The sequence below is a fragment of the Nicotiana sylvestris genome, chromosome 8 (assembly GCF_000393655.2).
Source record: "Nicotiana sylvestris chromosome 8, ASM39365v2, whole genome shotgun sequence".
Taxonomy (NCBI): Eukaryota; Viridiplantae; Streptophyta; class Magnoliopsida; order Solanales; family Solanaceae; genus Nicotiana; species Nicotiana sylvestris.
The window spans coordinates 216,241,966-216,255,261 of NC_091064.1; the positions used below are offsets into that span (position 1 = coordinate 216,241,966).

General features: G+C 36.0%; 1 protein-coding gene across 1 annotated transcript; it reads left to right on the plus strand.

Annotated features, from left to right (window-relative positions):
• Window positions 1–1,706: 1,706 nt before the first annotated feature.
• LOC104215712 (beta-adaptin-like protein B) lies at window positions 1,707–12,372 on the plus strand. The gene is made up of 15 exons (XM_009765570.2): window positions 1,707–1,913; window positions 3,475–3,672; window positions 5,588–5,701; window positions 5,845–6,095; window positions 6,381–6,516; window positions 6,636–6,815; window positions 6,946–7,038; window positions 7,127–7,338; window positions 7,417–7,480; window positions 7,577–7,756; window positions 9,467–9,559; window positions 9,848–10,245; window positions 10,484–10,673; window positions 10,809–11,012; window positions 11,843–12,372. Exons 1-15 carry the CDS (start codon window positions 1,827–1,829, stop codon window positions 12,140–12,142), a joined length of 2,700 nt encoding a protein of 899 aa, XP_009763872.1. The 5' UTR covers window positions 1,707–1,826; the 3' UTR covers window positions 12,143–12,372.
• Window positions 12,373–13,296: the final 924 nt, after the last annotated feature.

Genomic DNA, 13,296 nt, shown 5'->3' on the forward strand with positions numbered 1-13,296 from the left:
AAAAAATAGTAGCATGTTTGCCCCTCAGCTTATTTGAAAAAATAATTTTCAAAAGCAATTTGCATTTGGCTAATTAATTTAAAAGTATTTTTAAATAATAATTAGTATTTGGCCAAGCTTATAAAATGCTTCTATACATATATATTTTTAAAGCGTTTTTATAAAAAAAAAATGCTTTAAGGAAAAGCTACTTCTTTTTGCTTCTCAAAAATTATTTATACTTCTACTAAAAGCACTTTTTTCCTTCTAAAAGTTTGGTCAAACATCTTAACTTTAGAAAAAAAATACTTTAGCTCAAAAAAATACTTTTGGCTAGAAAGAAACTTGACCAAATGCCATAAATCCCGTTTGGTTGATGTTTTAAGAGAGTTCTATATCGATGTAAAAATCAGCATGGTATAGTAATTATTTGGTTGCTATTTTTAAAAGAGTAAATTTTGGTATAAAACCTCCATAATATACAATGTTTCATGAATTTTTCTTCTTTTCTTTATATATAATATAATACCCGCATAAGTTAATAGAAAAACTTATGCATTATTTTAGGTTTTAGCTTGATTAGAATATGAATTAAGAAAATGATATTAAATAATATATAGATTAAAATAATAAATGACAAACATATTGTCACTCTAAAAAAAAAACTCGTATTTTAAAGTATATATATATTTTTTTTTTACTACAAATCAAACGTCCAACAAAAAATAACTTACATGACATTACTAACTCTTATATTATAATCCCTCAATTACTAATCCTCGAAATGCTAATCTCAATATTAATACTCCATTCATTATAAATTGTTGCATAGCTTGTCTCATAATCAAATCACCCCTTGGAAAATGGGTACAATATATATAAGCATGTGCCTGAAAACTCTTTCCTGTGTTCATGTGAGGGAAAATTAGTAAGCTTTTGGATAATCTTTGTAAAGTTGAAATAGAAGTACTATATAAAACTAACACAAAATCATCGAATCTTATTTTCAATTAAGTTCGCTTATATGATCTATATTTTTTTATTATAAAAATACTTGATTACGGTATATATTAACCGAGGTATGTCATTATTTTTTAAAACTATATTTCTGTCATTATCTTCCATATATTAACTTTCCCACTTACCAATTCGAAATGGCATTAGAAATCATGTCACATTGTATATGAAAACTCTTTATATTTTAACCTTTTTTGTCCTGTGGAAAACAATTAGTAAGCCTTTGGGTAATCTTTGTGAAGTTGAAATAGAAGTATTATATAAAACTACGGCAAAAATCATTAAATCTTATTTTCAAATAAGTTAGGGTCGCTTATATGATTTATACTTGTTCATTCTGAAATTACTTGATTACAATATATATAAACCGAGGTATGTCACTGTTTCTTAAAATTATATTATTCAACCATTATCTTCCATATATTAAGCTTCCCACTTACCAATTCGAATTGTCATTAGAAATTATGTCAGAATGTGATATTAATTGAGTTTGACTCAACTTTTCTATAGTGATATTATATTGCTTTAGATATTTATTTATTGGTAATAAAAAAAATTATTTACCAAAAAAATATATATAGCTGATGTTTGGAGTAACATTTACCTATATTCAAACAGTGTTTCACAATTAACTCGGGCATAGAAAATTGCCACGGTTAAGCACCGGTTTGATTCAGCCACCGGTTTAATATAACATTTCTGATTTCCCTGCTTTTAGTTTTGACGAGAAGCCTTACGTTCCTGCTCTCTCTCTCTTCTCTTATCTCTCTCTCTCTGCTCTGTTCTCTCCACGGGCAGCTTCGCCGACCGTCTGATTCCGATCAAAGAGAATGAGCGGTCACGATTCAAAGTACTTCTCCACTACGAAGAAAGGAGAAATCCCTGAGCTCAAAGAAGAACTCAATTCTCAGTACAAGGTCACAAAATACTCTCCTCTTCCTGTATTCATATCGAATCTACAAAAAAACTCAAATTTACGGAATTTATTAGCTGCGCATTGATCCGATTTAATGTAATTTATGATTTTACTTTGTAATTTGAATAGTGATTTAGGATAGCCGTGGTCAGATCTGGCTAGTTTTCGCATTTGATTTGTTGTAGAAGTCTCATTAGTCCTCGTTTGTTTTGTTGATCTCAATAATTTAAGATTTTTGATTTTCTGAATGTGAATTTATGCCTCTTCAAGGGTTTTGTGTTTAGTTTGAGGTCCTATTGAAGTTTACTGCATTTTCAATGAGAGAGATGTTTATGAAATAGGGCAGTCACTGAACTTTTATTGAATAGAATAGCTATTGAAATTGGAGGATAATGCTTAATCAAAATTCGTATTTATTTATGCAAATTGATTTATCGGAGGAGTCTCTCAAGTATTCCTTTGTTTAATTGATCTCACCTGTGAATTATGTTTAATCACCTGTGTTTAGTTTTGAGGTTCTATTTAATTACTCCATTTTCAGTGGTATGTTTATGAAACTGGGGAAGTTACTCATGAATAGGTATTATTTCTCATTTGTTAAGTAGTACTTCATTTTTTGGTTGGTATCAATAAGTTGAGCGGTTTGATTTGGTTGAATATGTTATCTGGGATTTTATATTTAGTTTCAAGGTCTTATTTCCTCATTGAAAAAAATAGTTTCAAGATCTTATTGATAGTGCATTTTGGTTTAGATGCTTGTAAAATCGTTATAGAATATAATAATATTTTACGTCACATTCATCAGTAGTTTTGATTGAATGGAATAGCTCTTTTATTTAGAATCCCATTGTAGTTATTACATATTTTGTAGGATGCTTATGAAACTGGGGATGTATCTGAAATTGTTACCGAAAATGTACTATTTTATCTGCTCGTTTGGTAGAAAAATTGGTTGGAATTTGCATACATCTGAACTCAGTTGCATTATTGGCTCGATTCATGTGGGTTGGTTGAAAGAATGTTTCTCAGTGATGAAATGCTTTTAGAAACTAGATGTCCGTTCATTTGGTGAAATGTTACTACTTCTTTACCTGTCATTTTAAAACTGGTTGCTACTGGTAATCATAGACATTTGTAGTTGATAATTGTTGCTATTGCAATGAACTCAACATTTTCTGTCTTAATGTTTACTCAACTGAATCATGGGCGAAGCCACATGCTTATTATTGACCACCCTTCGTCGAAAAATTACATTGCGAGTATAGGTAAAATATTACGTTTTAGAGGTATATAACACATATCGAACACCCTATGTCGGGATTTTTTTTTCATTTCTTTCAAATTTGAACACCCTTGGAGAAATTTTTAGCTTCGCCATTGAACTGAATTGTGACGTTATTCAATTGTGGGTAAGGTTTTTGTGTAAGAATTGTTTTTTATGTAGATTCAACTGTGGCTAAGTTGTGTTTCTGAGTCATGAGGCTTTTCGTTGTAGCCTTGCCATTCCTTTTTTTTTTTGTTTTGAAATTTTGTAGGTGCTTATATATATGTATCCAATGCAGGACAAGAGAAAAGATGCTGTCAAAAAGGTGATTGCTGCTATGACTGTTGGGAAAGATGTTTCTTCACTCTTCACAGATGTTGTTAACTGCATGCAAACAGAGAATTTGGAGTTAAAGAAGCTTGTATACTTATATCTTATCAATTATGCTAAAAGCCAGCCTGATCTTGCTATACTTGCCGTAAATACATTTGTGAAGGTATTTCCGTGATGAAACTCATCCTTAATCATTTGTCTTCTGTAAATGTCGTGGTTTTATTCTTCTCATTACCTGCTGGCTGCTGATTTGTTCTTTATATGTCGATCTTCACCTGTATGGCTACTACAATTAAAGCTTTAGCATTCATCATTGATGTAGACTTCTCAACTAATCTGTCTCATTTACCTATGATTGAGAATAGGGAAGTATTGATAAAGCTTTATGTCTATCTTTTTGAGTTGTGTAATGCAATGAGTCTCGAGCGCTCATGATACTCCTTTACCCGGTCTTCAATGAGAATTGAGATTGGAGGGGCTTTTCTATCTGATTTAATCCTTTTGTATACCCTTCTTGCTTTTCCAGAGACCATAATGTTTTTGCTCTTCAATTGAGTAGCCCCTCTTCTTTATCGGGAAAAGAATGTTAATTATTTCCTCTTCATTTGTTTGTTATATTGAGGTTAGTGATGCCTAGCAATTGGACATAGTACACTAACATAGACATAGACCCAAAGACATGTAAAATCTAAAAAATCAGCGGGACATGGAACAAAATAAGACTACTAAATTTTGTTGACAGGTATTCAATGTATTATCAGAATCTACCGAGAAGAGATCTTGGACCTTGTGATGAGCCTTTGCCGAGATAAAGGTGGTTCTACTAGCTCCCAGATAATGAACCATCGTGAAACTTCTTTTGCTTGATGTAACGAACTCATGCCTTTCAATTTAGTAGGTTTGAAAAAAGGCATTAAAAAAAAAAGATAGATTGAATAGGGAATAAGAGGTTCTGTTTTATGCTTTCTTTCTTTTTTTTCTTTTTGATAATAGTAGTGTTCATACCAGTTTGCGCGAAGATCACCTAATCTACCTGGTATCTACTACTTCCCAGCAACAGATCAGATAACTCTGTCAAGCAAAGTTTAGGCGGATCAAAGAATTCACCTGATGGCGCATTTGTGAAGATCACAACTTTGGTCCAAAGTTGTCTCTCCAGCTATTCGCTCGCTACGCCATCCCTGGGCTATAACAATTTCTCATCCTTACTAGAAATACCTCGTTAATGCCTCCCTCTTTCCCAAAGAAAAGCTTTTTCAAAGAGAGTAGGACAAATAATGTCTTTCAACAGTCTGAAGTTCAAGGAAGTACTTAAAAAATAAGAACTTTTTTGGCTGTCCAACACGGTGTCCAGCTGATGTCCAACCTGTCCAGTTTGAATTTGACTTGAGCATCGCTGGACAGTGGAGTGTGGACTGCACAACCTGGTGTCCGTGTTTCCTAGCGTATTAGAGGTTTAAAAATTGTTTAATTAACTTGTTTTGTCGTGTTGTATACTTGTATTTATCCCATACTGATTTTGTAAAGGATTCAAAGGGGGTTTATAAAGGTCGTTAGCTACTTCACCCGTTGTCTTATGGTTTGAGTTGAATGTTCAAATTCTTTCACATGGTAAGAACCAACCTTTGGGAAGCTTGTCTTAGCACCTGTAAGTCTGAAATACAGTTCAGGTGTGAACATTCTAAATTGGATCACATGCAGGAGGATGTTGAGTTATGCTGTTTTCTCGTGTGGGTTTTATAAGGGCTTCTACATGGCTTTATGAAGGTTGTTCGCGATTCGGTCCGTTGCTTTAAGGTTTTTGATTTGGATGCTCAGATTCTGTCACGTGTTCGCTCAACATTTATAGAACGCATCCCATTTGCTTTGCATTTACATATTATATTTTAAAAAGTTCCCATTTGTCATCTCCTTCTAGTGGATGGAACATTGCATGGTAGCATTTGGTTTGCAGAAACAAAATACCACTTAATCATGCAGTTGTTTCTTATTCATTTGAATTGGTTTTCTTGCTGCCTTAGCATGTTGTTTCTGATATCTTATTAATGGCGTCTTATTGTTTTTTGCACTTTTTGCAGGATTCACAGGATCCAAATCCTTTAATTCGTGCTTTGGCTGTACGGACTATGGGATGCATTCGTGTTGACAAGATCACCGAGTATTTGTGTGATCCCCTCCAACGTTGCCTTAAGGTGAATTTACAGATTTTCTCTTCCCCTGTCTGCTCCTAATTTTGAAGTCGGATCTTCTTGATTGATTGACGACGGTCTGGAACATAACAGCGCACAGTGTTTTCTAACTAAGTAATGCAATTTGTCTGCTCTCTTTCCATCAGGATGATGATCCTTATGTTCGTAAGACAGCAGCTATCTGTGTTGCTAAGCTGTATGACATAAATGCCGAGCTTGTGGAAGATAGGGGTTTTCTGGATGCTCTTAAGGACTTAATATCTGACAACAATCCTATGGTTGTTGCAAATGCTGTTGCGGCTCTTGCAGAAATTCAAGAAAGCAGTAGCAGACCCATCTTTGAGATCACCAGCCATACACTTTCAAAGCTTCTAACTGCTCTGAATGAATGCACTGAGTAAGCTTGTGGAAAACTAATGCTGCTACCTTTCTTAATATAAAATGTGCTATGGTTTGGCAAATTACCTAAATTGTGAACATTGTTGTAAACATTAGTCGGCATGTCATAGGACGTTACATTCACTTATGTTACTGTTTGATTTGCTTTGTTGTCTGCTAGATGCAACTTTATGGATTGTCTTCTATTACCTCCTCTTATTGCGCTTTTAAATCTGTTTTCTACGAAACTTGTTTATGTTTGCTCCTTTGTTCATGAATGAGATAATGATCTCGTTGGATATAGGTGGGGTCAAGTTTTTATACTGGATGCTCTTTCTAAGTACAAAGCAGCTGATGCTCGTGAAGCTGAAAATATAGTGGAGCGAGTCACTCCACGATTACAGCATGCAAATTGCGCTGTTGTTCTTTCAGCTGTAAAGGTGGAATTGTTTCCTTCTTTCTTACAAACTTAACTTTTTTTTAAAAAAAAAAATGCTTCAGCATGAGTAGCATTGCCAGTATAAGACATTCCGCTAATAGTCATTTTCCGGTGTTGCAGATGATACTCCAACAGATGGAACTAATCACCAGCACTGATGTAGTTCGGAACCTTTGTAAGAAGATGGCTCCTCCTCTTGTAACGTTACTTTCAGCAGAGCCTGAAATCCAGTATGTTGCATTAAGGAACATAAACCTCATTGTACAAAAGCGTCCAACAATCCTTGCACATGAAATCAAGGTATTTTTCGTGATGTTGCCTTGGTACTTACATGATTGGCGGCAAAACCTCTATTTCTTAGAACCGCTGGACTTATCTGTAACTAAAGCTGGAGTAGTAGGCTTTGCTTCTAATATTGTTCTCTTGCTAGGTATTCTTTTGCAAGTATAATGATCCTATATATGTTAAAATGGAGAAGTTAGAAATCATGATAAAGCTTGCTTCAGACAGAAACATAGACCAGGTAAATCCTTGCTTCTTTGATTCAGTTTAGTTCCTTCAATGTAGGTTCGTGTTTGTTGCATCATTCAGTGTGGTTTATATGTTTGCAGGTGCTACTGGAATTCAAAGAATATGCTACTGAAGTGGATGTTGACTTTGTCAGAAAAGCTGTCCGTGCTATTGGCCGCTGTGCCATCAAATTAGAGAGGGCTGCTGAGCGCTGTATCAGCGTCTTGCTTGAATTGATTAAGATAAAAGTAAATTATGTTGTTCAAGAAGCTATTATAGTAATCAAGGACATTTTCAGAAGATATCCTAACACGTAAGTTTCTTTGAAGTCTCATATGCTAAAGTTGAGTCTTTGTCTTTTATTTAACTTTCGTTCTCTCTTCTTTTTCAGCTATGAGTCCATAATTGCTACTCTGTGTGAGAGTTTGGACACTCTGGATGAGCCAGAGGCAAAGGTAATAGAAGATCTTTCCAGGAGTTGGCTCTGGGAAGTTGTTGGGTCTACAATCTTTTCACAGATTTTGTAACTGCTTCTATCTCTTCATTGACAGGCATCAATGATCTGGATTATCGGTGAGTATGCTGAAAGAATTGACAATGCAGATGAGCTCCTTGAAAGCTTTCTGGAGAGTTTCCCGGAGGAACCTCCCCAAGTGCAATTGCAGTTGCTGACAGCAACAGTCAAACTCTTCCTCAAGAAGCCAACTGAAGGACCACAACAAATGATCCAGGTATTTCTTGTTGCCACATCATCAAGTGAGCTATTCTCTTGTTATATTATGCAATATGTTAAAATTTGCAGTCTGCTTATCAATTTTAAAGATAGAAAAGAATCCAATCTAGCTTTCTAATCAATTAGTTCTCCAATTTTCTTAATTCCCTTTCTTATTAAGGCCAAAAAATTTCATAATTTATCCTCTTTATGTAGGAGTTTTTTATATGCTTCCTCGATATAGACCATGAATAAGAGTAATCAATATTGAGTTTCTCTGAATGTAAAGCAATGAGCGAAAGGGTTATGCACCTTGAAGCAATGTTCTTAAAAGTGTAAAGCGCAAAAAGGTGACAAGGTCCACGAGGATTGAATTAAAAAGCGAGAAGTGAAACACACAAGTTACGGAAGCTTAAAAAATACCAAACATATATGAATTTAGCACTATAATAATCAAATTGCTATTAAAATAACTAATTTCAGCATTCAATATGCATAATGTCAATATTAATCCAATGTCTCATAGCTGACATTCGAAGAATTGACCATTCTCTGCTTTTCAAAAACAAAAAAAGAAAGAATCGACCCTTCTCTTTAGGATCACTTTGTGCGTCGTTGTGCGAAGCCCATGGCTTGACACTTGATGTGATAACCCCTTGCTTTGCTTGCTTTATTGCTTCATGGCTTTCAATAACGCTGCTTTGAAGCTGATATTGATAGTCATGAAGTACTAATAGCTGGATTATTTTAATTCAAAATTTTGAGGGTGTGAAGAAAATGGATATTGGGCCTAACTCAACCCCAGAACCTAGCTCATGAGGATCGCCCAAGACCATATAAGGCATTCCTTAACCAATGTGGGATGCTTAACACTCCCTCTCCCTGCACGGCTAGGAGATGGTGAACAGTATAACGTGTGGGCCCAACACTAGGTACATCAAGAAAAGAGATGATTCTGAATCTAGCTCATGAGGCGGTCGAAGACATGTAAGGAGGCAACAAATCATTCTGGACACCTAACGGCTGTGTTGCATGGACTCTCCAAAATGCTGCTGCACCCATGTCGGATCCTCTAAAAATGCAGTAATTTTGGAGGATCCGGCGCACACACGGTAACATTTTCGGAGAGTCTGAGCAACATAGCTTAAGGGAGGGAAAGTTCGTCGAATTATTAAAGTAGAAAGTGAGATAAATGCAATTTAATCAGGATAGCAATTTTATTCGTTTCTTTTGTTAGCTTCATGTTCAAATGTTACTTTTGCCTAGTCCAAACTACAATTTGGAGTTATAGCCTGTTTGGCCAAGCTGCAAAAATCACCTTATGTTGAGAAGTACTTTTTCTCAAAAGTACTTTTGGTGAGAATCAGTTTGTGTTTGGCTAATTAATTTAAAAGGCGCTTCTGAGCAGCAACTAGTGTTTGGCCAAGCCTTTAAAACTGCTTCTAAGCGTATTTTTCTCAAAAGTGCTTTTGGAGAGAAGCTACTTTTTTCTGCTTCTCCAAAATTACTCCTGCTTTTGCTCAAAAACACTTTTTTTTCTTCTAAAAGCTTGGAAAAAAAGTGCTTTTGAATTTGGAGAAGCTTGGCCAAACACTCTATTAGACTGGTTTGTTTCTGCAGCAACCATGGTCATTTATCTTTCTTACAGAATTGATGCTAATTGCTAAGTATCTATCTGTTTACTTATGTATTTATAAAGTTGACTCAGTAGATATGACCTTACTCATAGGTGGTCTTAAATAATGCTACTGTGGAGACTGACAATCCAGATTTGCGAGATCGTGCATACATATATTGGCGTCTTCTCTCAACTGATCCTGAGGTACGTGCAAGCAAATGCTTAATTCAACTTCTCGCACTTCTGTTTGGGCTGTCCCGAGAACCTTTTTATGACTTCAGTTTGAAAAAGCTCTATCTTCCATTAAAAGAAAGACTTTGTGTCCTGGGGGTGATAGTTAATATAAGGATTAATAACTTTTTCCCCTTGGCTGCTGCTTTCTTTGCTCCTAGTTATGTCAGTTTCAATTTGAAAAAATGAGTATGTAGGTAGTTCTGTGATTAAGTTCATATATGGATATCTAGTTATAACAGACTCCTTTCCATATTGCAGGCAGCAAAAGATGTTGTGCTAGCTGAAAAGCCTGTGATTAGTGATGATTCAAACCAACTCGATCCTTCTCTCCTCGACGAACTTCTTTCCAATATTGCTACTTTATCCTCTGTCTATCATAAGCCTCCAGAAGCTTTTGTTACTCGTGTGAAGACCACTCAGAGAACTGACGAGGAGGAGTATGCTGATGCAGGTGAACAGGGCCTGTCTGATTCTCCTGCTCGTGTTGCAGAAAGTGGTGCCTCACCTCCAGCTAGTGCCGCTCATGCTCAGCATCCTGCAGCAAGGCAACCAGCTGCACCTGCAGCTCCTGCAGCCCTGCCTGATTTACTTGACCTTGGTATGGATAACAGCAATAGTGCTATTGTGTCGGTTGATCAGCCTGCAACCCCTGCCGGGTATGTACAGTTCGTTTGCGTTAGTACAATAAAGACTGTCTTTGCAATGTCCTATAAGGTCACAACCATAATGATTGAAGGCGGCCGTTTCTCTAAATTATGAATCTAAAGTATGCTGAAGGAGTTCACACATTTTTTTTGTTAAAAAATTTGCCACCTTTTTGTTTGATCATTATGTTTCAAACTATTTGAGATCACATTCGTGAAAACACTTATGGAGCGTTGACTTTTACTGCAGTCCTCCTTTACCTGTTCTAGTGCCAGCCTCTACTGGTCAAGGTTTACAAATCAGTGCCCAGCTGATACGGAGAGATGGCCAGGTATTTTACAGCATGATGTTCGAGAACAATACCCAGGTTCCTCTTGATGGCTTCATGATTCAGTTCAATAAAAATACATTTGGTCTTGCTGCCGGTGGACCTCTCCAAGTGAGTATCATATTGCCACTTGTCTGCAGTTAGTATTTATGTTACTATCCAGTGTAAGAGGAGGTCTGACTAGTGATCCTCCCCGTGAATTCTACTAATCTTTGATTGTTTTCATTGTCGTCTTGTGCTCACTAGGTTCCTCAATTACTACCTGGGACATCTGCAAGCACTCTCTTGCCAATGGTTTTATTCCAGAACATTTCCCCTGGCCCTCCAAGTACCCTTTTACAGGTTGCAGTAAAAAATAATCAGCAACCAGTATGGTATTTCACTGATAAAATCTATTTCCACGTACTTTTCACTGAGGATGGGAGGATGGAGCGCTCCACTTTTCTTGAGGTAACAATACCTTGTTGAATTCCTATCTAGATTTATGCATTGGTCACTGTTTGGATTGAGGCATATACTGATTGTTGATTATGTATTACTACCATCTACTCAAGTTAATGGGGCATAACATGCGTGAGCCTCGGCTTTGTTTTTCTCTCCTCAGAGGAATTATTTATCATCTCTCGCAGTCACTACATGTTCACTTAAATTTCATAAAGGAGGACTCCACTATCAAATCTGTTTTTGGACTTCACCAAACGTGGTATCCAATACCCTGGTTAAGCTTAATTTTCTGGTGATAGTATAGGCTAATTTCATTTAATGCTTCAGATCAAATGTTATTAGGCAACAAAGTATTCGGAAGAAAAGATAAGTCCTTTGCTCTGCATCAGAAATAACCTTTTTTTTAATTATTATATTTGCATAATCTATGTTCCGTTCACATGAGTGGTAATAAGTCTGATTCAAGAAGTTTGTTTTGCCGGTCAAACCACCAAAGGGAAGAACAACATGGGACCTCTGGAGTAAGACAATCTCATAATTTTAAAAGTTTTCCTCCATTAGTTGACCAGAGTTAGGTGTTCAACAATGGCTCAATAATTAGAAAGTACTCTAATTCATTCCGAACCTGCATTTAATCTGCATTCTTTAGAGTTCCACTTCCAACAAATGGCTGGACTCCTTTCAACCCCACTCCTTTATAGATTTGTTTCGCTGCCTCTTTTATTTATTCTTCATATTTTACTCTATCTGCTTTCCTTCATTGTATTTCCTATTGTTGTGACAACAACCTAACCAAGTTGGATGCTTAACACTCGATACCTCTGCTTCTTTGCCAGACTTGGAAGTCACTACCTGATTCAAATGAAGTATCAAAGGACTTCCCCGCAGCTGTTATAAATAGTGTTGAAGTAACCCTTGATCAACTAGCATTATCAAACATGTTCTTTATAGCTAAGCGCAAACATGCTAACCAGGAGGTGTTGTATCTTTCTGCCAAGATTCCTCGAGGAATTCCTTTCTTGATTGAATTAACAGCAGTTATTGGAACCCCTGGTGTCAAGTGTGCTGTCAAGACGCCAAGCCCAGAAATGGCTCCTCTCTTTTTTGAAGTTGTCGAGACTTTGCTCAAGAGTTGATAGTTTGCTTGTCCTCTCCCTTCTATTTATTTCCCCTGTGATTTTGTTTTGGCTCTCTTCTATTGGGATACGTCTTATTTTGTTGTGATTAATTAGCTTTGAGTTTCCAGGTTGAACTGTTAATTCATGCTCCATCCTATGTTCAGCTCTTGTTATTATAGGGTTTTTATTGCACGAATCTTCAATCTTCTCAGCTATATGGAATGTATCTTAGAAATTTTGTTTTTGTAGCCTCTATATTTAATGACATTCAGATCGGATTTCACAAATTTGTCATTTGTCCGTGAACCATAACCAAGATTATTCGTAAACAAGTAATAGCTGAACCATTGTTGTTTTGCTCCAATTACTAGAAGGTTTATTTTTGGAACTAATACTCGTAAACCATAAGGATCCTCGAACCAGAGTCTCGTGGATTTACTTTTGTAACTATGGAAACAACTGCAGATGCAGAATATTAGACGGTTTAATTTTTGTATCTGAGAATTGTCCCTAATTATTTGGAGCTAGTAAATTTATTATTAATTGTCAGTTCTATTTATCTTCAGAAATGTTGCCTGATAAACGTTGGCAGCAGGTTTGGTTTGTCTCCATCAAATTCGAACTCTGGAGTCTAATAGTTTGTTTGGCTAAGCTTATCCAATCCTAAAAAAAAAAATTCAAAGTTGAAGTGTTTGGCCAAACTTTTAGAAAAAAAAGAAAGTGCTTTTGAGAGGAACAGAAAAAAATAGCTTCTCTCCAGAAGCACTTTTTTGAAAAGCAATTTTGAGAAAAATACACTTAGAAGCAGCTTTTAAAAGTTTGGTCAAACATTAATTGTTGCTTAGAAGCGCTTTTCAAATTAATTAGTCAAACATAAACTACTTCTCACTGAAAGGACTTTTGAGAAAAGTACTTCTCAAAATAAGCTGAGGCCAAATATGCTATAAATCAATGAACTTATTCTATCACACCTTGAGCTCCTACATCGAGACTGCCAACACGTTGAATTCAACTATTTGCCAAGGGTCCCTTCGCCTTAATTCCTTCACAATTATTTGACTATGATATTCTTGAGCCGAGGACCTATCGGAAACTACCTCTCTATTTTATTAGGATAGGGGTTAGATTTGCACATACATTAACCTCCTCAGACCCAAACTTATGGATTATAC

Bases quoted from the DNA above. Each gene is read 5' to 3' on its own strand.
- LOC104215712 (XM_009765570.2), top strand. From the start codon at position 1,827: ATGAGCGGTCACGATTCAAAGTACTTCTCCACTACGAAGAAAGGAGAA. The intron at 7,481-7,576 runs GTAATAGAAGAT...CTTCATTGACAG, and splicing joins TGGATGAGCCAGAGGCAAAG to GCATCAATGATCTGGATTAT. The intron at 9,560-9,847 runs GTACGTGCAAGC...TCCATATTGCAG, and splicing joins TTCTCTCAACTGATCCTGAG to GCAGCAAAAGATGTTGTGCT.